Genomic DNA, 25,816 nt, shown 5'->3' with positions numbered 1-25,816 from the left:
ATTCACAACCTGGCAAATATGCACCAGTTCTGAGTTATTTCTCGTGTAACAAATGACATAAATACAAAATAAAATAAATATTAAATAAAAATGGACAGCTGTATTAAGACATGATGTAAACAAACAAAAGACTTGAGGAAAAAAACGCATCATATGGTCCAGAGACTAACTACAAAACATAAGAATGTGTGATTCTTTGCCCTGAGTGGAATAATTATCCCAAATTTAAAAGTCTCATTGATCACAAAACAAATGTAGTAAAACAAACAGATGTAAGGATCCAGTTAACTGGCAGGATAAAGTGAGTGCTTGGAAGAAAACGCTTCAATCATAAAGAGCGTTACAGTTCAGTCAGTGAATATAAACCAAGCACTCTTACATTGTCTCACATTTTCTGACTTTTATAATCGTTTTATTTACTACATCACATAACTTGTTTATAGTCATCGTATAAAACTTTTTTTTTTACATAAAGATAAATTATTTGTCTTCTGTTTTCATAAAGTACATAAGTGTTTTTTTGCTCTCAGTCCTCTCTGAGGATCCTCTTCAGTCACGCCACATTAAGAAAACCCTGCAGTGGATCAGTTTCACCCCGTCACTTCAGTCCTGCTCGTCCGTGAGTGAAATGGCGTCGGTCGGTCAGTGCACTTTGATTTGGAGGAATGCTTAGATCACACAGCAAACACGCTGAGAGAGCTGGTCTCGTCTTTCAGACCCAGGATGCTGTACGCTATCCTCTTCATGTGACCCGGCAACCGCACGCCGATATTCCTGATGTCCCTGAAAGGAGAAGATGGAAGAGTTAGAGTGGGCTAAAAACAATACGGGGCTGGTTTTACTGCAGAGCTTGTAGAGCAACAATCAGTGTTGGGAAAAGTATTCAGATCCCTTAGTTAAGCAAAAGTATTAATACCACACTGTGGAATTACTCCACTTTAAGTTTAAGTCCTGCATTCAAAACTTAGTAAAAGTACAAAAGTATCAGCATCAAAATGTACTTAACCCTTTATCAGGCAAAGAACTATATTTGGTAACTTCAGGTTATATTTAGAGAAAAAAGGTGCAAATTTACAAGGAAAAAGTGGGAAAAAAGCAACTTTTTTTCTCCCAGATTCACCACTTTAAATCTCATAAATCTGCACATTTTTTTCTCGTAGATCTGCCACTTTAATCTCGTAAACTTTTTTTTTTTTTTACACATTCTGACTGTATGTAATATCCTCCAATATTCTCTAGGATTGAAATTTGGAATTTGCAAGTATTTCAATGAGTGTCCTATTAAGGGTTAAAGTGGTGAATCTGGGAGAAAAAAGTTGCTTTTTTCCCATTTTTTTCTTGTAAATCTGCGACTTTTTTCGCGCATATTTGCCACTTTAAATCTCTTAAATCTGCGACTTTTTTTCCTGTAGATTTGCCACTTTAGTAAATTTGCAACTTTTTTCTCGAAATATTACCTGAAGTTACCAAATATAGTTCTTTGCCTGATAAAGGGTTAAAATAGCATTCATTATTATTATTATTATTATTATTACTAGAATTTGGAAGTTTGAATCCCATAGTGTTTGCTTAGGAAATTCCTCGCCCTGGACCATGAAGCCACATTAAGCCTGGCTTAAAGTTATGAAATAACTATTTAAACAGAGAGCTCAAACTAATGGAGGAGCTGCTGAAAGAGCTTGTTCAGAGCTTGTGGATACATGCGATTTAAAAGGCCACTGCTGCTAGATAAGTTATGTCAGCAGAGAAGGAATGAGAGGAATGATGTGGGCCGAGGAGTATTTCTGCAGCCGCAAACTGGACAACAAATGTTCCAGCTGAGAGCTCAATACTTTCTCTGTCTGACTACATAACGTGGCGCGGTGCCAGACCAGCCACCTGTGCCATGCGTGCACTTACTCGTGCCTCAAGGCGAGCACCTGCTCCATGGTGGTGATCCCGGCGCGGGCGAAGCTCTCGTTGTACTGGTTCATCTTGATGGACTCCAGCCACTCAGGCACCGAGCGGAACATGGTGCCGTCACAGCCGCTGGTGCTGGGCAGACGGATGGAGACGCTGCGGGGACACAAACGGTTAGACCAGGACCAAGGAGCTAATCCTACAGGACTACTAAAATATCACAAGCAGGACTGAACAGGCCCTCAACGCAGATTTACAAGAAAAAAGTGGGAAAAAAGCAACTTTTTTCTCCCAGATTCACCACTTTAACCCGTAATAGGACACTCATTGAAATACTTGCAAATTCCAAATTTTAACCCTAGAGAATATTGGAGGATATTACATACAGCCAGAATGTGTAAAAAAAATATTTTGAGAAAAAAGTTTACGACATTAAAGTGGGAAATCTACGAGAAAAAAAAATGCACAGATTTATGGGATTTAAAGTGGTGAATCTGTTTTTCCTCATAAATCTGCGACTTTTTTCGCGCAGATTTGCCACTTTAATCTAGTAAATTTGCAACTTTTTTCTCGAAATATTACCTGACTAACTACCAAATATAGTTCTTTGCCTGATAAAGGGTTAATGACTCCTCTCATCCCATGTACAGCCAATCTGAGCAGGTCTTAGACCTACATTTGTAAACTTGATTTGTTTGTAGGCTATTCTATATTTTTCTATCCTTGAAATGTTTTTTTCTTTATTGTTTTACTATTTATTCTGTTTGTTTTGAGACATGTCCATGGTGAATTTCCATGAGAAGTTTCGTTTTGAAACAAAGTTTTGAAAGAGCTGACTCTTCAGAATGAAACAGAAACAGAAACAGTGATCCGTTTCATTCTGAAGAGTCAGCTTTTTCAAAACCAACATGGCTCAGTTCAACATTTAGTTTCAAGTTTTCCTATTAGTATTACTCATCATTTACTGCTGCTTTATTTACACTGAGAGCATGTGAGGATGTTTGAACAAGAAGGAACCAGTTTTACTGTCAACACACTGCAGCTACAGCTCCAAGAGATGTTTCAATAGTCTGTCAGCTATCTAAGGGCAAATACAGAGACTGAAACTGCTCTAGGTAAAGAGAAACTGGGAGAGATATGTTAGAATTAGAAGTGAAGAAGAGTATCAGTCTCACCTAATTATTGAAGGAATATTTCACCTGTAAATAACCAATTATTCACCCCGTGTTACCTTGATACCTTGAAGAAAATTGTGTATGGCATGACACCATATTGAATGATTTACGTAAATGGAGAAAAAAGTTGCTTTTTTCCCCACTTTTTTCTCGTAAATCTGCGACTTTTTTCGCACAGATTTGCCACTTTAAATCTCTTAAATCTGCGACTTTTTTTCTTGTAGATTTGCCACTTTAATCTAGTAAATTTGCAACTTTTTTCTCGAAATATTACCTTAAGTTACCAAATATAGTTCTTTGCCTGATAAAGGGTTAACTTCTATAATTCTCCATAGTATTCATCATACACCTGAAATAATCTTTTTTTATAGAAGTTCTTTTAACTTTGTCCCTCTTGCTTTGCTACCAGATGATGAACTTCAGTAACAGTAATGTTCCTACCGTGGATCAAAGTCAGCGATGGGCTTCAGAGACTCGGGGCTCCGGAGCAGTTTGTCCAAGATGTTGACGGTGTCGGAGAAGCGAGGTCGTTTGGACCGGTCGTGCTGCCAACACTGGAGCATCAGCTGGTAGATGGCGGACGGGCAGTCCATCGGAGCGGGGAGCCTGAAGGCCTCGTTGATGGCCTTCATCACCTGAGGAAGAGCCGAGGAAGCCATTAGATATAAACTATGTTTATGAGACAGTCTGCAACAATCCTGTGTTGACATTAACCCATTTAAGGCGGGAAAGCATTATCGCATTTCTACCATTAAAACCTGTTGGGGCGCTGTTGTGTTATTCTACCATTAAAGACGGGAAAGAGGATACGTCGTTTTGTAGTTTTTTCCACCTATTTTTGGTCTCTTGGCCAATGAAATGCATCAGAATACATGTGGGAGTGTCGCAATGCAACATGGGACTTTTCCAGAACTTTGAAATCATCACCAAAAAAAGACACAAAATGACCAAAAAAAGACACATAATGACCAAAAAGACACAAAATGACCAAAAAAAGACACAAAATGACTAAAAAGAGTCACAAAAAGACACAAAATGACTAAAAAAGACACAAAAGACACAAAATTACTAAAAAAAAGACACAAAATTACCAAAAAAACCCCACAAAATGACTAAAAAAGACACAAAAAGACACAAAATGACTAAAAAAAGGACACAAAATTACCAAAAAAAGACACAAAATGACTAAAAAAGACGCAGAATGACATAAAATGAGAATGCATGCGGGAACTTTGAAATCATGGCGGAAGACGACTATAGCGGAGGCATATCTATCCATCTATCTATCTATATATATATATATATACATATATATATATACATATAGGATTTTTATTCAGTCAAATGTAACATTTGCTGAGTTTGTTGATTTAAAAAAAAAAAAAAACTTTATTGAAGGTTTGGACAAATAAACTCAACTTCTCATGAAAGCCACGGCTATAAGCTCTCAAATACTTTTTTAATTTAATTTCTATCTGCTACAGAGGCTGAAAAATCTTCTGTTGAATTCCCAGAAAAACTTCAGGTTTTAGGGGGTTCTTTCAGAATCGCCCAGAGGTTTTACAGGCATTTTTTCCAGCCGTTTTAGGCCTAAATGGGTTAATTTGAAGAGGACGGTGAGAAACTACTCTGGATGTCTGGCGGTTTTTATCACCACCTACCCAGCACCGACTCTCAGTGGTCATACACATAAATGTTTAACCTCCACAGGCCAGAACAGTGCTTCATCTCACCAGTCTGAGGGAAAGATGATGTGACAGATGAAACATACCTCATGGTTGCTCATGTCCCAGTAGGGCCGTTCTCCAAATGCCATGACTTCCCACATGACGATGCCGAAGCTCCACACGTCGCTGGCCGAGGTGAATTTCCTGTAAGCGATGGCCTCGGGGGCCGTCCAGCGGATGGGGATTTTACCTCCCTGAAAGAAGAGCAACATTCACAAATCATATTTAATGGGTGGAGAGAGTGGAAACACAAGGCGCTGACAGACCAACACTTTAAGATTGGACACATGAGAGAGAACATACTAGAAACAGTCTGGCGTTTGTTACTAGAAAAAACAACCAAGGGTTGATCTCTCTATGCTTTCAGGCTGTGAATGTAGCCCTGAGACCAGGGGGGGGCAATTAATGTCCCCAAGGGGCCAAATGACCAATACCACGAAGGTTACGGGGTCCGGACCAAAACTCTGAACTAAATTCTGCTTAATATTAATGTAATCACTTTATAAAATACAGTAAATTATCTGGTTTTGAGCTGCTACTGATAGGAACACATGTTATGATAAAACTGTTAATGTGGAGTAAATCAAATAAACCAGTAAAAAGTAGTAAATACTCCAATCACTATATCACTTTAACATTTATTTTAAACACAACTGTAAATGACAATTAGCACGGTTCCTATTGGTGTTTTTGTGTTATATAGCTTGTTTTTCTTTCTTTTTTTTTACATTTTCTAGGTGTTTTACAATGTTGTGATGCTTTTATTTTGAAAAGGCGCCGTCCAGTGTGCAACGGGTGCTTTAATTTTGAAAAGGTAGTGACAGGAAATAACAGGTGGAACGGTTAAATGAAAAACGAACGCTAAATAATAACGAGTGCGTTATAATTCATATAAAGTTGATATAAAGTATGAAAAGGCTTCTATAGTGGCTGACTGACAGGACACAAGGTTTGGTAAAGTTTATTTTCTTCTGTCGTATATATTAGTGGCTATATATATATACATTTGTTGTCTTAACTATAGTAAAAGTGCTTGCTAGCTCATGTGCTAATGCTAATGTCCGTTAGCTCTTACGGTGGATTCACAAGGTGACCAAGGAATGTCTTATTTTTATGTTCATGGAGATATGATTTTAAATAAACCTTGTGAACTATCAGTTAAAGAGTCGACCACCATTCAAACAGGAATGCTACTAAACATAGATTCAAACCACAAAAACAATATAGAGCATGTTTGTTATGCAGTAAACCAGTAATTTATTAACTTTATGCAAAACGCAATGTGTTTTTGACAAGGTTACCTAGGTAACGTGGGTAACTCAGATATACGTAAATCGCCTTCAAAATAAAAGCACTGCGGTTGTATTGATTTCTAATATAGATAGATAGATAGATAGATATACTTTATTTATCCCAAGCTGGGAAATTACAGTGTAGCAGCAGCATTACACACAGAGACAATAACACCACAATTAAATAAAAAAGAACAACCTAGGCATACTTCAAGCAATAAAATATAAAAATATAATTTCCAATGCCCAGGTGTGCCTTAGACTCACTCTTGTTGTGTATGTGCCCTCGGCGTCGTCCTCCAGCACCCGCGACAACCCAAAATCAGAGACTTTACACTCCAGGCTGCTGTTCACCAGGACGTTTCTGGCTGCCAGGTCCCGGTGGACGTAGCTCATGTCGGCCAGGTATTTCATGCCAGCAGCGATTCCACGCAGCATCCCAACCAGCTGGTACGAGGGAATCTCTCCGTCCCGGTCCTGGAGGAGAAACGAGGCATCAGAGGTTCATTTCACATTTCCAAAAATCAGATTCAAGCATTTTTCACACATTTCAAGATGAACTTTCCAAGGCTTTTCAGCACCAGGAGAAAAGCCCTGTACATTTATTATTTTTTAATTTATTTTTTGTTAAAAAGTTGAATTGTAGAAGAATAATTCTGCTGAACTGGAAACAAAAAAATCCTCCTATCAGTCTATCAAACTTTAATGAATGATATAATGAAACATTTGCAGTTAGAAAAAATAAAATTCACCCTGAGAGGTAAGATAGATACCTTTAACACAATATGGCAGCCATTTATGGATTATTATACTAAATATAACCCCATGAAAAATTAACAAATGTAAATTTTGGAAAACTTGACATCCTCATTTTTGTTTTGATATTTGATTTGACTCCACCTAGGTTTTTTTTGTTTCGTTTTTGTTTTTTTGTGAGTGTTTTTATTGCTTTTATTTTTCTACTATTAATACTATTTTAAGCATAAATGAACATGTACATTCTTTATTTTTGTATGTGAACGAAAGAAAAAAACCCCAAGAAAGAGAAGTTTGAAAAAAAAAAAGTTGGAATTGTGTTGTAAATTTAACTCAAACACAACTTCCCTTTGTTTTAAAAGGAATAGTTCAACTTTTTTTTTTTTTTAAAACCTACCTTCAGATATGTGTCGAGAGCTCCGTTCTCCATATATTCTGTCACGATCATGGCGTGCTTGACTGAAAAATTAAAACAAAAGTCATATTTAGTGAAATAAAATCACATGAGAGTGAGTGTTTGGCTTCTGTCTGAGGTTGTGGACTCACATTTGGTGACGACTCCCTCCAGGCGGATGATGTTGGGGTGTGAGAACTGGCCCATGATGCTGGCCTCGCTCAAGAAGTCCTGCCTCTGTTTCTCGGAGTACCCCGGCTTCAGGGTTTTGATGGCGACGGCCACCTCGCCGCGGCCGGGACTCTTCATCACGCCCCAGAACACTTCCCCGAACTCTCCTGATCCACAGACGGAGCAAACGTTAGGAACGGAACATTGCATGAAATGGCAGACTTTTTTTTTGTTTGTTTTTTTAAAGCACTCACCAACACCGATGACTTTTTGTTTGCTGATGGCACTCGGGTCAATTTCTGTGACAAACTTCTGGATGGCGATGTTCGGGTCCTCATACATGTGAGGATCAACGTACGTCTTCAGAGGTTTAAGTTGATCTACAGAGTGGAGAACAATTTAGAGAACAAGCAATAACAACCCTGAACTCTCATGTGCACTGACTTTCCATATGGACTTCATTACCGTGCAATATTTCTTCTGCAATGTGCAATAATTTGTGCAATAAATTGTCCTTCAATGTGCAATATATTTATGAACACTAAATAGCATCATGGCAAATTGAATTGAAGACTTATGTTTTACATTATATCTACATTTACTTGTCTAAGTAGGTGTATGTTTATGTTTATATTGTATATCTTTTATGTATTTTATTTATTGTCACACTGCTTTCTGGAGTCAGATCTTAAATCTCATTGTACATGTCAGCATGATCTCACAGGAATCCGTGAAATAGCCACGGATGCGCTTAACTCAAAATTGAAAACTGACACGGATTTCGCTACAATGCAAGTTAATGACAGTCATATCCCGTGGCTATTCCAACATACAAAGTGATTATGTACATTCACTGAGTGAATATTTAGAAAATAAAACATATATTTCTCGCTAGAAATGTGATCAAAATCCATTTTTATGCAGAAACTAAGTCAAAATATTGACTTTTTCACTAAAAATGAGAGAACTGTCCGCCATGTTTTTTGTTCTGACAAACCAATAGGAAAAAATATCCACGGGATATGACTGTCTTTAACTTGCATTGTAGCGAAATCCGTGTCAGTTTCACAGAAATTTGAGTGATTCCGTGGCTATTCCACGGATTTTGAGTTAAGCGAATCCGTGGCTATTTCACGGATTCCTGTGAGACCAGGTTCGTACATGTGTATAGTGACAATAAAGGCATTCTATTCTATTCTATTCTATTCATTAGACCGAATAACAACTTAATGAGCTGCTTTTATTGTATGTAGAGAATGTTTTCTGACCTGTAGAGAAGTAGGGATCTTCAGGTCCTCCCCTGCCACGAGCACTCAGTCTCCTGAGAGGAAAACATGAATAATCACGTCAAGACTAAACAGAAAACAGACTGGCTTTCCAGTAATTGCAGGTCAGTCTGTGCTGAGAAAGAGCAAAGCTGCATTCAATAGCAGCACCAGCTATTACTGATAAACCCTCGCTGAGCTGTCGCACCAGAATATCTTTAATTTACTCCAGCTTGTGGCACATAATCACACAGTTTGCAGCTTCGTAGATAACATTTATCTGGATGACACAGGCGTTGGATGTGGACGTGAAACATGTTGTTACCAACCGTTTACGCAGCAGCAGGACGGCCACCACCACCAGGAGGATAACCGCCACGCCCACCAGCGCTCCCATCACCATGGTGGAGTTGTTCTGGATCTGAGACTCGGCTGGGAACATCAGAGAGAGACAGAGAGACATTTAATGACTCTAGTTTGTAAATAAAAGTTGATAGAGAAACTTTCCACAAGCCTTTTACCACCCAGAACTTTCATCTTCTGGGTCCAGCAACAATTTGATTGGATTTATTCCACTATCTGATTGAATCAAATCTTGTAAATTGGTTGTTTAAAACAGCTATTCTCAACCTTGGGGTTGGGACCCCAATTGGGGGCCCCGAGATGATTTCTGGGGGTCGCTAAATCATTTTGGAAGTCAGCTCTGTCTCCACTGTGTTAAAGTGTTAATGTGTTAATGTGTTTTAGTCTTTTTGGTCACTTTATGTCTTTTTTTGGTAATTTTGTGGTCAATTTGTGTCTTTTTTTTGGTCATTTTGTGTCTTCTCTGGTCATTTTGTGTATTTTTTTTGTCATTTTGTTTCCTTTTTTAGTCATTCTGTGTCTTTTTTTTGTCATTTTGTGTCTTTTTTTGGTCATTTTATATATAAGTTAACTATGCTTTTTGCAACTACCGGATCTAAAGCGAGAACAATGCCTTATTACTTGTTAATTAATGGTTATTAAGGACCTTATTATAAAGCGTTACCAATTAAATTAAATTAAAGTAAATCATATATTTTTTTTAAAATCAGGAGTATCCTGATTACGAGAAGCCGGATTCAGGATGAATTTCAGAAACAAAATGTCATTAAACTTTTCAAGTAGTCAAATATATATACATTTATATAGTTATACAGTTTTGAACTTGATTTATTTCACCGCTACAATGATAAAGTAAATAAAGACGACATTTGGCTATCCTGTAAGGCCTTTCAGTCCCATTTAGAGCACTGGTTATTTAGATTTGGTAGACACAAAAGTAAAAAAAAAATGGCATTTTCAAATCTGGATCATTGTGATCGAGATTACATTTTTTTCTCAGATTTTCTGGTTTCTGGTACCTAACGGTGAAGTGAGGAACTCGTGCTCCACGCTGTAGCTGCCGGGGTTTCCTTCAGGACTCAGCGCCTGGACCCTGAACATGTAGGTGGTGTCTGGGGTCAGGTCATTAATCTGGACGGAACTTTTCTCCAAGATCAGGACGGTGTAGGTGGTCACGTCACGTTCACCCTCATCATCCTGCAGAGAGGGAACAAAGGGGGTGTTTTAGAATCATTTTGGGATAATTTAGAGGCTTAACTTTTAATACTTTATTACTTTTATATAAGGCTTCTTACTTTCACAAACATAATCAGTCATTTCGTTTTCTTTACAATATTGTACCTTGCCTTTTTTCCCCCTTTTTTTCCCAAGGTATATATTCACAAAGTAAATAACAAAACACAGGGTAAACAGACAAACATATATACAAGAAAAGGAATAAACAACAAACTAAGGACAAAAAAAAAAAATACTAAGATATACTAAAATAGACTAATGAGAAAATAAGGGGTGGTGCATGTAAATATTACATTTTTCCACTGTTTTTACCAGCCTTTCTTTACAGTATAACTTATTCCAAATATGTATTTGTTCCCTATTTCTAAAAGTTAGTCTTTCCATCTCTAAACATTCTTAATTTTGGTGTATATGATTGTTTCCATGCTTTAGAGGCTTAACTTTTAATACTTTATTGCAAGGCTTTTTACTTTCACAAACATAATCAGTCATTTCGTTTTCTTTACAATATTGTACCTTGTATTTTTTCCCCTTTTTTTCCCAAGGTATATATTCACAAAGTAAATAACAAAACATAGGGTAAACAGACAAACATGTATACAAGGCAAACTGGTATTCCCCAAATGAGAATCTCCAAGAAAAGGAATAAACAACAAACTAACGACACAAAAAAAAAATAATAATAATAATAATAAAAATACTAAGATATACTAAAATAGACTAATGGGAAAATAAGGTGTGGTGCATGTAAAGATTAAATATTTCCACTGTTTTTTACCAGCCTTTCTTTACAGTATAACTTATTCCAAATATGTATTTGTCCCCATTTCTAAAAGTGAGTCTTTCCATCTCTAAACTTTGTTCTGCTGTTAAATACACCAACATGAAGAGCGTGGGTCCTGATTGTTTCCATGCTTTAGAGGCTTTACTTTGAGGGAAGGGGAGACAAAAGAGCACAAAGCACTGGGTCTTACTTTTCTGCGGTACATGAGCTCGTAGCGGTGATTGATGTGGGCCGGAGGCCTGCGAGACAGAGACCAGGACAGAGACAGACTGGTGGAGCTGCGATCATCCAGATGGATCAACGTCACCTTTGGGGGATCTAACAGTCGGCCAGAGACAGAAAGCAAAATAATGGTTAGTGACTAATCACAGTCTTTGGAAAGGACATGTGGAAATGAGAGCCTTGGGGACTCAGTGGGTCATTCTGTGTGTATTCTCTTTGCACAGTGGGTTTTTTTTACTGACCAACACAATATTACAGGAAATAATGTTTAAATGTCTGAAAAGAACATTCTGGGAGAAAAAACATACTAAAATAGTTTTATTCCCTTGAAAAATCCTTTTACTATTTCTTTTACGAGAATTGCTCATATGGAAATGTCTAGAAGTTCACCACAGAAAACTGTAAAATACTTATGAATTAAATATTTCTGTATTTGGAGTAATAATTGTATGGTCACTCAGTTTGTGGCAAAGATAATTATTGCCACTTCACAGTTTTTGTTTTTAAAATTAATTTAGCAATTTTCTTGAGTAAAAGAAAGTAAAGCATGCAGAAGTCCATTTTCTGTTAGTGCAAATGTGTTTTTAAAGTAAAAGTTCAACATGTTGTGAGCCTTTAACGTGCTTCAGAAGCCTTTTCCTAATGTTTTGGTCCTGATTTTAAAAGGGTTTGTAAAACTTGTTTTGACAAAAGGTAAATACACAGCAGTTGGGTCTGAAGTAAGTGAGGCTAATCCAATAAGAACACAAAGTTAAATCAAAAGAAAAAGGTAAAGCTTTTCACGTGATGTAACTCAGCTGTTCTCAACCTTGGGGTCGGGACCCCAATTGGGGTCGTGAGATGATTTCTGGGGGTCGCCAAATCATTTTGGAAGTCAGCTCTGTCTCCACTGTGTTAAAGTGTTCATGTGTTAATGTGTTTTTGGTCACTTAATGTCTTTTTTTGATCATTTTGTGTCTTTTTTGGTCATTCTGTTTCCTTTTTTGGTCATTTTGTGTCTTTTCTAGTCATTTTGTGTCTTTTTTTGGTCATTTTCTGTCTTTTTTTTGGTCATTTTCTGTCTTTTTTTGGTCATTTTCTGTCTTTTTTTGGTAATTTTCTGTCTTTTTTTGGTAATTTTGTGTCTTTTTTGGGTCATTTTGTGTCTTTTTTGGGTCATTTTGTGTCTTTTTTGGGTGATCTGAACTGTGCGTGTGAGATTCTGTTCGCGGGGCTGTGACTCAAAAAGTTTGAGAACTACTGATGTAACTAACCTGTGTAGTCCAGAGCGGTGGTGATGGTGGCGACGGGCCTCTCGGTGCCGAACTGGGACACGCCGCTGTGAGCCTCCACGGTGAAGGTGTAGTTGAGGTGAGAGTCCAGGTCACAGGCGATGACCGTGGCGTCCTGCAGGTCTGTAGGACCCGGCTCGAATCGGATCTTCTCGCCACAGGGGACACACGAGGCCTCGTCGCAAAGCTCGCACACCACGCTGTAGGTGAGGTCCTCGCGGCCCCCGGTGACCAGCGGCGGGCTCCAGGACAGCTGCAGCCGGCCCTCTGCTGACAGGGTGGTGGAGGTCAGGTCCAGAGGGGCGCTGGGTGGAGCTGGACCAGGAAGAACAGGACACAGAACGGTTAGCCTGACCTGCTGACCCGCCTGGAGGCAGCTAAAAGTAACGCTTTATATTAAGGTCCTTGTAATAACCATTAATTAACAAGTAATAAGGCCCTTGTAAGTCCTTACAAGATGCTTATTAACATTATTGTGTGTTTATAAGCTTATACTATACTTATACTTATACAAGTAGGCCTTTTTCAGGGAACAAGAAAGGGGTTAACAACTTAACTCTATGGAGTCTTGGGCTATTTTGTCCATTTTTGAATTCTTTTCATGTCTTTTTTAGTCATTTTGTGTCTTTTTTTAGTCATTTTGTGTCTTTAGGTGTCTTTTTTAGTCATTTTGTGTCTTTTTTTAGTCATTTTGTGTCTTAAGGAGTCTTTTTTGTCATTTTGTGTCTTTTTTTGGTCATTTTGTGTCTTTTTTTAGTCCTTTAGTCCAACATAAAATGTGATTTTGAATCTTTTTTAACTTTCAAAACACTATCATGCTCAATAAAGAATTTTAAATGTTGCAAATGTGCATTAATTTCAGAGTACACTGAGACATTAAACTGCATCATTTTCAATTAAATTCTGGAAAAGTTGGTGTGTTCTAAAACTTTTGACCAGTAGTGTAAGTTAATTAATGGATATTAAGGACCTTATTATAAAGCATCACGGGTGATTTTTTTAAAACAGTGTGTGGTTTTTACCGGAGCAGGGTGATGTCAGCGGGTCTGAAGGCGAGCGGAAGAAGCCGTCCTCACAGTGACACTCGGTGGCGCCGGCTGCAGACGGCCTGGTGTTTTTAGGACAAACCTGACATAACTCACTGGTTACAGACGGCTTGAAGTAGCCTGGTTTGCACGCTGTGTGAGAGAAACAAGGTGTGTGTTAGTCTAAGCTTGATATTAGCAGTAACTGTGAACAGACAAACACAGGAAGGAGTGACGGATCAAAATGCAAACAATGAAGCTGTCTCTGTAATACCAGCCTGTTCCACCCAACAGGATGCTTTTGTTGCGAGCAACCTATAATCACTGAGGCTTTGTATCCAGAGGAATGAAAAGGGATTTCCCTGACGATCTGCCTTCACTCGCCTTTTTCGCCTGAAGGCCTAATCTCAGTTCACACTGCCGGTGTGGACCGGATGACAGCAGAGCATTAAATCTATGAGGTGATCTGATCTGCCTTCCCTCTGTGAACTCTCAGATCATATTCTCTGGCAGATAATATTTCTGTTTTTGCCAGAGGAAATGGCACCTTGGACACTGGTGCACGGTTGTAATGGACATTTTTCGGCACAAACAGCCTCACAGGGCACGGCAGGTTAATGAACGTGCAGAGTGGACAGAAACCAGGACACAAGAGCTGCAATTCAGAGCGAGACTGATGTTTCCTTTCTTTCCTCCTTCCTTCCTTCTGCTAACCCCTGACACCAGCCGCAAATTACAACATCCAGGGTTGAATAGTTAGAGAACGACAGAATCAGGAAATAGGAAAAGCTGCTGGAGATGCGTTTGATTTTCAGTGTTTTTATGGAAACAGACTCTCTTTAGTGATAAAGGCCTCCACCACAGTACAAAAAAAAAAGAGTAAAAGAATGAATCTAACTTTGTTTCACTTCATTTGGCAATGCAGAAAGATTAAAATATTCTGGGAAGAGGTAAGAGCTATAGTCGAGAAGATTATTTCAAAACATATTTTACTGGACCCTAAACTTTTTTTGTTTGGCTTATACCCAGAGAAACATAACTATAGCAGGAATGAGCGGACATTTATAGACCTCAGCTTGCTTTATGCTAAGAAATGTGTTGCATTATTGTGGATAAAGATTTATAGACCAAGTACTACTCAATGGATCAGACAGATGTTAGCAAGCCTTCCTTTAGAGAGAATAACTGACATATTAAAGGCTAAACAGCATGTATTTGAGGACATATGGAGCCTTTCATTAACTACATTAAAGATTTAACAGAAGAAGAAGTGGATAACTAATAAAAGTCTTTGTGGACGATGCAGATTCCCATCTTGTCAGATTCATATTGCTTTTCTATATATGTGTTTTAATTCACACCAATTACAAACGATACTCAATTGTATATAGATTACCATTTTCTTTAACAGGAGGAGCGAACCTGTTCCAAGTGTTATGTTTTGTTTGGTTTTATTTTTCTGTCTATGTAAATGCAGCTATCTTAACCCATTGACGCCTAAAACTTCCTGTAAAACCTCTGGGCGATTTTAAAATCAGCCCCTAAAACCTGAAGTTTTTCTGGAAATTCAACAGAAGTGTCAACGCTTCTACTAAATAATAGATTTTTCAGCCTCTGTAGCAGATAGAAATGATATTCAAAAAGTATTTGAGAGCTTATACAAATACTACAAAACAACGTATCCGCTTTCCAGGCTTCAATGGGTTAAAATATGGAAGTTGAATGACGATACATGAATGTAAAAGCTGTATGTTAAAGTGAGATACAAAGATACAAAATGACCAAAAAAGACACAAAATGACCAAAAAAAAGACACAAAATGACTTAAAAAACACACAAAATGACCCCAAAAAAACACACAAAATGACCCCAAATATACAAGCACTAATCACTATTTTTTGCATATATCTTTTGTAAAAAAAGACTTTCTCACTGTTTTCTCACTCTAACAAAAATATACTGTAATATTCAATGGTAAAATCTTTAATTCATGCAGCAATAAATAAAATATTGTGGGGAAAAAGTAAAAGAATGAATCTTCCTAAAGATCTTCTCTCTCTCTTTCACCCTGCTGCCTCCCTCGGGGGGCCCTTTCATGTGGCCCCTGAGCCGGCGGCCGTGAGAAGAGGTCGAGTGACCCCTGGACTGAAGACGTGGTCGCGTTACTTCCCCATTCAGGCAGAAAGACCTTTGCTCTCCCAAGTAGTGCCGCGGTGGAGGAGAAGGAGCAGGTTGGGTTTGAGTAGGAGGGATAGAGATGAATGGATGGATGGATGGATGGATGGATGGATGGGGGGTGGGGGTAAAGGTCTGCAGCACCAACAGAAGTTCTCCCTGGGGAGTCACTTGGCAGCAGTGGGGGAGTAGCGGAGGTCCTTTCGCATAAGAAAAGGAGGCCAGCCCATTTCATCCTGAGCCGCAGCAGCAGGACCTCTGTCACGTACCAAAGGAACTCAGCCCCATTCATCTATTGTCTCTCAGATCGGACTGAGTGGTGCCATAAATATGTTGCATCGCTCATTATACAGCGCGCAAACGGCAGCATGTGTGCAATGTATGAATACAAACAGGGTTAATGAAAACTTTAACAACCAGGGACACCGTTAGTTTGAACTAGTGTCAGCTCTCAACTTTAGTTTGGATTAAAACTACAAAGTCTTGAAAGTTTGTTAAAAGGTAAACAGGAGGAGTTTGCTTGGATTTGGGAATCATTTATGTCATTCTTGACCAATGGAACGGATAACAGTGACTGAACAACAGGTTATGAAATGATCCTGCCTTTTATTTTATTTTATATTTATTTATTTATTTATTTTTTATATAAGGAAAAGGATGAGCTGGAGACGTCCGAGTTCTCAGTTTAACATAGTTTTATTACAATACGTCAAGAAATGTGAATTACAGAGCTCTGGGATTCACATTTCTTGACGTATTGTAATAAAACTTTTGTTTTTCAATGCAATTTTTCTAACAAGTGTCAACGCTTCTACTAAATAATAGATTTTTCAGCCTCTGTAGCAGATAGAAATTAAATTCGAAGAGTATTTGAGAGCTTATACAAATGCAATTTTTTTTTATTTATTTATTTTTTTTATTTTGCTCCACTTTAGTCTTATTTATTTCATTTTTGTACTTATTTTGCATTAGATTGATGTTTGTTGTCACTGTCCATTTTATTTACTCATTTTCTTTGTCTGTGTGAATGAATGTATGTTCGAGGGGATATAAATGAAAATGTTTGTATATTCGACATAAAGTTTGATATGCACTTGAAACTTCAATAAAAAATATTGTTGAAAAAAAAAAAAACAAAGTCTTGAAAGTTTTGTATTTATGTTTTGAAGTTAGGAATATGCGTGAATTTGAATAAACGCCTCAAATAATGCTTAATTTTTAACTTAATCCGGGGTTTCAACGACACAATCACTCATGTAAACCAAACTTTAACTTAATATTTGAAATGATAGAATCTGGTCGTCATATTTGTTTGTTGTCTTCTGGCGTCTCACATCAGACACAGAGCAGACTTTAATCCTAAATGAGAAAGTAAAAGAACCTAATGAGTTGCCATGAACTCTAAACTTTTAAAAATCTGATCATTTTGTTTTTTGTCATTTAAACAGATATAGATATTCTTGTACTGGTTGTTTTATGCAAACATGTAAACTTTTTAAAAATGATTTAAAAAGGTTCACTGTTCTTTGATGTGATGATAAAAGCTTTCAGAGTTTGTACATTTTTGGTTTAGGGAACCTTGAAAGTGCTCCAACTTCACTCTTAAAAAGTTGACTAAAGTTTTTAGCATGATTTTAGCCTCCAAAAAGGCTCCAACTATCATTTTAACGTGATCCAATAGATCCATTCAACTAGCTTCTATTTTCCGTCCTTGATGGAAATTCTTCTAATTGTCCGGCGCTCCTCTTTGACTATGCCACACATGTGAAAAGGACTTATGTTCCGCACCGGTGCATCTGTTAATTGAATCTGTTTTATGCTCTTTGTGCCGGCCCATTGTTCTAATGAGTGGGAACATGGATTAGGGAGCTCGTTGCGTGTGTTAACAACCGGATGAAAGAGCAAAGGGAGGCAAAGCAGGGCATGTCATTGGCTAACAGCTGTCCTGTTGCTCTGCTAATCCTCTTGACTAAATTACACTCCACACCTAACTAAGCAGCCACGAAGCTAACCACCCTCATGCACCAACTGTCGACTGACTCCCCGCCCTCCGTCTCCGACAACCTTCTTATTTGTGTCAGTCGGCATTCCTCCTCATCTTTACTTCCTTTTCCCACAACAGCTCTCTCCTCGGTGGAATGCACAGGCAGCCATTAGCCTCTGAGGACGTCACTTTCTCTTGTTTAAATGGAAAATAGTATAGGAGTTGGAATAAACTACTGCTTTAACTTATTGAGGCCTGAAACGCCTGTAAAAACCTCTGGGCGATTTTAAAATCAGCCCCTAAAACCTGAAGTTTTTCTGGAAATTCAACAGAAGTGTGCTAGAAAAATTGCATGAGTAAACCTTGAAAATTGAATTATCTGACACCAACAGGAAAATACCTCACCAATTATTTCTGCGCAGTCTTTGATGGGATAGTTTTATTACAATACCTCAAGAAATGTGAATTGCAGAGCTCTGGGATTCACATTTCTTGACGTATTGTAATAAAACGATGTTAAACTGAGAACAAGGACGTCTCCAGCTCATCCTTTCCCCATCAAAGACTGCGCAGAAATAATTGGTGAGGTATTTTCCTGTTGGTGTCAGATAATTCAATTTTCAAGGTTTACTCATGCAATTTTTCTAACACACTTCTGTTGAATTTCCAGAAAAACTTCAGGTTTTAGGGGCTTATTTTCAAATCGCCCATGTTTTACAGGCGTTTCAGGCCTCAATGGGTTAAAGCTGTAGTTTATTCCAACTCCTATACTATTTTCCATTTTAACAAGAGAAAGTGACGTCCTCAGAGGCTAATGGCTGCCTGTGCATTCCACCGAGGAGAGAGCTGTTGTGGGAAAAGGAAGTAAAGATTATTTTTCTGTCTATGTAAATGCAGCTATCTTAACCCATTGACACCTAAAACTTCCTGTAAAACCTGGGTTAGTGTGTCAAGTGTCAACGCTTCTACTAAATAATAGATTTTTCAGCCTCTGTAGCAGATAGAAATTAAATCCGAAGAGTATTTGAGAGCTTATACAAATACTACCAAACTACATATCTGCTTTCCAGGCTTCAATGGGTTAAAAAAAAAAAGAATATAATTATGTAATAAAACATGTTTCCTGCATCCTAACACTCGGGTCATCCTGCAGACTTTGGAATCACAGGTTTTTTCCCCCGTCATATCTTCTTCTGCCAACTTCCGTTTCAGGTGCTGGGCTCAGAGTCCTCCTGTGGTCAGAAACCTCAAAGACTAAAACATTCCTCTGCCATGACTTCCTCCACGCCTTCCTCCCTTTATTCTGTCTTCATCTTTACAACCTCAGGACAAGACTCACTCTTTGAAGCGCTGTACTTATCTTTCAATGGTATGCAGAGCTGCAACTTGCAATAACTCCCATAAACTATTAATCTTGCAACTAATACGTCTATATAATGTCACAAAATAGAGAAAAATGCTTGTCACGATGGAAAGTGATCCAACTTTCCATCGTGGATCCAACGATCCAACTTTTTCAGTCCCAATACTGAGAGCTATACCTGGGCCGATACGGAGTGCTGATCTGATTCTAGTATTAAATCAATAGGCTCACTGTGACTGGGATACTTATTTTATGAGTAAGGCTTCTCTTAACCCTTTATCGGGCGAAGAACTATATTGGGTAACTTCAGCGGATATCTAAAGTGAGTAATAAATGAGTAATAAATAAAATATTTCAAGAAAAAAGTTGCAAATTTACTAGATTAAAGTGGCAAATCTACTAGAAAAAAAGTTGCAGATTTAAGATATTTAAAGTGGCAAATCTGTGCAAAAAAAATTTGCAGATTTACAAGAAAAAAGTGGAAAAACAGCAACTTTTTTCTCGCATATTCACCAATTTAAATCTCATAAACTTTTTTCTGAAAATATTACCCCCCTCCCCCGGGTCTGTATGTTTGTTTTTTTTACACATTCTGGCTGTATGTAATATCCTCCAATATTCTCTAGGGTTGAAATTTGTCCAGTCCAGTCATTTCAATCAGTATCTGCCAGATATCTGATATCATCGTCGGTATCAGTGAATCATTGCTTGTCACAGTTTCCTAAAGCTCAGGTGACGTCATCAAACAGTCAATATTAAGTTTGTAGTGATATAAAACACAGAATCTTAACAACTGAAGAGCTAGAATAAACTAATCTTTTGCATTTTGGGTAGAAAATAAGACCCAAACAATGACTCAGTTATGAAAACCGTTGATCCATTTCTTTGATTCGTTCCTCTGGTATGAAGGATCTGCTGTCTTTCAGGAAGTGACTCCAAGTAGAGACCAAACTCTGCCCGTCAAGGTGACTCGGACCATCAGGAGTCATAAACCACAGCCTGACTCAGTCTAACCCCTGATGGGCGTGCCGGGCCCCATCCCTGTAATCTGTGGTTCCTGTCGCCCTGGCAACCAGCGCAAAACAAATAGTTGTGAGGAGAAGACGCGGCACTCAGGTAGTTATTCTGACACATTCACACGGCCCCTTCCTTCAGTCAATCACTGCTGCAGGTGACGCCAGGGTGAAAGAATTCCTTTCAGAAATCCCTGCAGCACACTGTGCCCTTCCTCCTCTCCGTGCCCTCTCTCTCCTCCCACGTTTCCTCCAGACGGCTCGACACAACCACACCCCAGGAAGCCAAAAGACAAATTCCACACAAACAGTACGTAGAGTACAGTATGAACACCACAGCTATGTCTTTTACTGTACACATCCATTTGTTTTTTTGCATCTGTAATCACTGGTCTTTCTTCAGGGCAGGACATACTGCAAAGTCTCTGCATACTTAACCTTTCTCTCTCTGTGTCACTCATTTGAATAGACAAAGCTTTCAAAATATGTTCCCAAACTACTATTAGTTTAAAATTATACATGTCCGCCTGCCTTTTCTTCTCTAAATGTTTAACAAGTTTACCTTCATGAACTTTTTCCCTTTTTCATACGTCAACATGAGGCAACATACTGGGCTGAAAAATGAAGCCAACAAAGAAGTGCCAAAATCTGAAGTTCCTCAAATGGCCACTTTGAGCAAAAGTGAGTCAACCCCCATAGACCCCTATGTTGAAATTCCCAACATTACAGCAGAAACAAATATGTTTACAGCCTGGTACGAAAACAGTTTTAGTCACTGTCGCCAATTTCCCAATTCATAACAACTTTACAAGGGTGAATTTATAAACAACTCACCCATTTAAATTATATTAATGTTTCAAGTTATGCATAATTAACCCTTTATCAGGCGAAGAACCATATTTGGTAACGTCAGTGGATATCCAAAATGGTAATATTTCGAGAAAAAGGCTGCAAATTTACTAGATTAAAGTGGCAAATCTGCACGAGAAAAGTTGCAGATTTACAAGAGAAAAAAAGGGGAAAAAAGCAACTTTTTTCTCGCAGATTCACCACTTTAAATCTCATAAATCTGCACATTTTTTTCTCGTAGACTTGCCACTTTAGTCTTGTAAACTTTTTCTCAAAATATTACCCTCCTCCCCTGGGTCCGTATGTTTGGGTTTTTTTTACACATTCTGGCAGTATGTAATATCCTCAAATATTCTCTAGGGTTGAAATTTGGAATTTGCAAGTATTTCAATGAGTGCCCTATTAAGGGTTAAATAAATTAATTTACTTTGCTAATTTGGAAAGCCGCTGTGAACTTGAAATCTCCTCCAAAGAGAAAGAAAATGGGTTTCAGAAGATTTAACATTCAATTATTTTAGTTTCAACCCTTTTCCAGCTTGTAATTCAAAATTTAAAAAAAACAACAATTGAATTTAGGACAAAAACTGCAACTAGCACCACGAGTATAAGTTGTCAAATTCCCGGCGTAAATGCACAACAAACTCAAAGTCCACTTAGAATCAGTACGTAGTAGGAAACTTGGACACAGCTTCTTTGACTGTACATTATCTTTCTATCCATAAAAGCCCAGCCCAGCCCCATTCCTGAGTCCTGAGAAAAGAGGCTGTGGAAAGAATGTGCTATTGGCCAACAGGTAGAGAGACAAGGGCACAGACGGGGAAATTTCCTCAGTGGCTTTTATCAGATCACATTAAGAAATCTGTGGCTGACTCTGAATCAAAACAAAACAAACAGGTTTAGACGTCTTTCCACCGCCCACTCCTGCTGCACCTGACCCACTGCAGCACAGACATGACTACATGATACCAGTGTTTTTGTGATAGATCTCCAAACAAAAACACAAGACACAATTAACATTCCTCTGCGCTCATTCTTCACAACTCGAGGTTGGAGGAGTTTGATTTACTACAGCTCGCAGGGCAACAAAAACACGTCTCAGTGGAGTGCGTGGCATTTCTTTGGCAGCAGTGCTTACCTTGGCAGGCGTCCCCGGTGGTTTCGTAGCCGGCGAGACACTGGCACTGGCCCACAGGAACCACCCACTCCCCGTCAGCTGTGCAGTAGATGCGTGGGGTGGCCTGACTGACGGCGTTCTCCACACAGGCTCCCTCCACCTCCCTCAGAGCACCCGCCACAGTCTCCGGGAACGACGCCAAGCTCTGCACCGTGGACGGGCATGTCTTGTAGTAAACCCTGACAGACAGCAGCGCCACACAAGCGCCCATGTCCTGGAACGCCAGGTAGAAGCCCTTTCTGGACAGGGGCCCCACCATCTTGGTCTCCGTGTTGACCTTCAGCACGCGGCCCCTGGTGACCTCATCGGGGGCGATGGTGGCCACTTTGCGGAACTGGCCCTTGCGGAAGTTGGTGCCCACGTCGGCGTCGGCCTCCGAGATGAAAAGGTTGAAGGTTTCCTTGCAGGCGACAGAAGCACCGTCAAAAGTGTTGCAATCCCTCACGATGAAACGGAGCTCGACGGAGACCTTTGAGGTCCCCGGGCGCCGCTGGATGAACGTCGTGCGTAACCAGTTGTCTTGCTCAGTAGAATCTATGCTACAAACACTATAAGTGTAGAAAAGTGAGCCGTTCACCACCGTCTGGACTATCTCCCACTAGAAAAGATAAAGAGAGGAGAGGGATTAGTTTAAGGGGCAAAAGTCACAGTCACCGAGCTAGAATAATGAGAGGAGAAACAGAGTTTCTTGAGGGAATAAGTACAGGGTGCAGAGGCTTTGTTCTCTCTGAGAACCAGTTTTATTGATGAGACACCTCTTCTTTCATGCTGACTGAGGAGCTCATAAAGCACCGAAGTGAGCTGGAGCTTTTTTTTCCGAACATTAAGATTATTGGCCTGGACATGTGCCGTGCTCACGACGTGTGTGGTTTTCCCCTAAACTCACCATGTGTGTGAGTGACACACACACACACACACAGCCAGCAAACACTACTGTAGACTACCAACTAACATTTATGACAGTTAAATGAGCTTTATAAGCACAGTGGCAGCAAAATTGGCAGCAATTAAGACTTTTTAAGAGAGGGAAGCAATGACGAGCAGAAAGATTAAAAGCCTCCATTTGACATTAAGTTTTAACACCTCATATGGTAGCAGCACTGGTGGGATTCAGGGAATGAATAAATAAATGCTTAACATTACCTGTTGATAGAAAACAGAGAGGACAAAAATATACATTTCTTAAAAGAAATTAAAAGAAAGTTAAACTGGTACTATTTAATCAGAGCAACACCTTATAAAAAATCTGTGATTTTCTTTGTTAAACATATGAGTTCCTCTTTATTTGGGCCAAATTAAATACTGAACTTCAAGCAATTACTTGTAATTACTATGCAACTCTGACACTCAACATTTATAAAATTAACTGACCATACTTTGCAAACAGGCCTCCCTGGCACATGTTTAAATTAGTGTGAGAAAGTTCAATTAGAACAAACTAAAGTTTGACGGACAAGGGGAAATCCCGTTTGATAAAGCGAGAACCCTTAGATCTTTGAGAACGTAAGAAGAAATGCGGCCCACACAGTGGAAGTGGTCATGTCCTGCTGCTTTTTTTAGATGGAAAGCCACTGAACTATAGATAGAGGGATGGTTCTCCACACATGGATCACTCTTTCTTTCTCTTCTACTTATGTCTTCCCACAAATGTACAGATCATCTTGCTGCTGTCATCTCTAAATTCAGAGGAATCACAAGGAGATCTTGATATTTTTGCTTTATGGTTTGGTGCTGGAGTGAAAACAATCTCCTGTCGTTGTGTAAAATGTACGTCTGTACTGTAAATTTAAGATGTAGGTTGAACATTTGACATTTTAATAGCATTCATAAGTTCTTTATGAAAGGGTAGCGTTAACACAAGACTAGCTGAGCTCTGCCAAACCTCGTCAAGCTGCCACTCATTCCATCTCTTCCAAAGAGCTTTTTTAGTGGACTGAATGAGCAGATTGAGGCCTCCATTATTGTTGCTAAATAGTATTCAAATTCACACTTCGCTTAATCTTCAGCTGCCTTTTCTCTTTTCATTTGTTGTCGGACAAAAAGGGGTTTCAAGTCTTGAACCTGAGGCCTTAAAAATGCCTGTTGGGGTATAAATACTCACTCCGTTCTCATATGGCAACGTCAACCAGCCCAACTCTGATCCCGAAGCTCTCATATCCAGCAATACTTCTACAGAGACAAACAGGAAAATATAGTTACAACAAGCACAGAATGAAAAAAAACATGTAGGCATGTTGTAGGCCATTAATTCTTCTTTTTTAAGCCATTAAAGAAAGTTAAATGTGTCACAGACCTAATACACCTCTGGCGCAGGCAGTAAACATATTTTTTATTAGTTTATAAAGCTGTTAAATAATTCTAAATTGACTATGATTTGACTGTAAGAACTGTAATTAAATTCTCTGCCTTGATCCCTGGGGGCCAACAGCTTTATGGGGGGGCACATGCCATGCTTTGACAGTCTAATCAAGCATGTCCGTCCGATTCAGGACTTCATTGACCGTGTCCTCCAGGTCCAGGATACAGGACTAATAATGTCTGAGAAAGGCGTGGGCAGTTAAATTGCCATGACGGGAGAAATACATGAATCTGCACCACAAGTTAAAGAAAAAGTCGGACATGGTAGGGCTTCACACAGGTGCCCTTTAACCCTAAAACTGAGAAAAGGCCAGTAAAAACAAATAAGTAATTCACTTAAAAATAAATATATATGTGGTATGTATTGAAAAGTGATTATTCTATTATTTTTCATAATTTAAATTAGCATTCTTAATAGTTTAGATAAGGTTCAAACAGCCGAGAATGAGATATTTTTTAAAAGAGGCATTCATCACACTATAATATATGTTTTATGTCCGGACTGAAGGGGAAAAACAGCACAAAAAAGTCCCATATGAGTAGTTTTGACTCATATTTCAGCAGAACTAAAACTAAAACTCAAATTCCTACCTCCTGACTCACGATGTGCGCTCGAGTTAGGCTACACTTTTATTTCTTTTTACGCAAAGCGTGAAAAAGTACTTACGTTCTTTCGACTGGAGGCTGATAAATACTTGACTGACGAATAAAAACCAGGACAAGTTGACGCGACGGAGCTCCATGGTTCCTCCGCACAACTTTTAAAAATAAAAGTCGTGTTTTTTAAATCCCAGTGTCTCTGCTCTCCTCCGTCTGTCCCACCGACTCTCCCACTGCTTCACTCTACCGGCCCAGTGAGCACGAGCCCAGCAGCCCATTGAGAAACAGGTGGCGTCATCGCCCCGCCCCGCGCGCTTTGGAATGTTGAAGCTCTCCAAATATGGTAATGAAGGGGCGGGGCCAGGACGGTCTGACCGCACCTGTTTCATTGAGAAAGATGAAGGCCTTCATAAACTCATTTTTGCTGGATTTAAAACCCATAAGAACCCAAGGGGACACCCGTGCAGTGGCGGTTCTAGACCAGTTTTACTGTGGGGGCCCAGGAGGGGCCAGTGTTTAATCAGAGGGGCACATTAGCACATTAAAAAATGGCAAAGATGATACTGAAGCATTTAAAGTCTTTATTTTAACTCGTTTAAACATCTCATTTAAGTATATTTGGAAGATACAAATACATTGATTTAAATAATGAGGCTGACCAACAAAAACAGTTTTTTTTTTGTATGACAATGACATTTCTCATTTTTGTGCACAATCACT

General features: G+C 39.0%; 1 protein-coding gene across 1 annotated transcript; it reads right to left on the bottom strand.

Moving 5' to 3' along the window:
• Positions 1-257: 257 nt before the first annotated feature.
• Positions 258-25,307, bottom strand: epha2a (eph receptor A2 a). Its single transcript, XM_059329541.1, has 17 exons — positions 25,164-25,307; positions 24,240-24,307; positions 22,100-22,736; positions 13,578-13,733; positions 12,538-12,870; positions 11,253-11,380; positions 10,062-10,239; positions 9,009-9,111; positions 8,683-8,735; positions 7,669-7,794; positions 7,396-7,581; positions 7,247-7,308; positions 6,361-6,570; positions 4,846-4,995; positions 3,516-3,709; positions 1,900-2,055; positions 258-783 (listed from the first exon to the last, which is right to left on the bottom strand). Exons 1-17 carry the CDS (start codon positions 25,237-25,239, stop codon positions 675-677), a joined length of 2,925 nt encoding a protein of 974 aa, XP_059185524.1. The 5' UTR covers positions 25,240-25,307; the 3' UTR covers positions 258-674.
• Positions 25,308-25,816: the final 509 nt, after the last annotated feature.

This window comes from Centropristis striata, chromosome 3 (genome assembly GCF_030273125.1).
Source record: "Centropristis striata isolate RG_2023a ecotype Rhode Island chromosome 3, C.striata_1.0, whole genome shotgun sequence".
Taxonomy (NCBI): Eukaryota; Metazoa; Chordata; class Actinopteri; order Perciformes; family Serranidae; genus Centropristis; species Centropristis striata.
The sequence above is the reverse complement of the archived record's forward strand: the minus strand, read 5'-3'. Positions and strand labels throughout refer to the sequence as shown.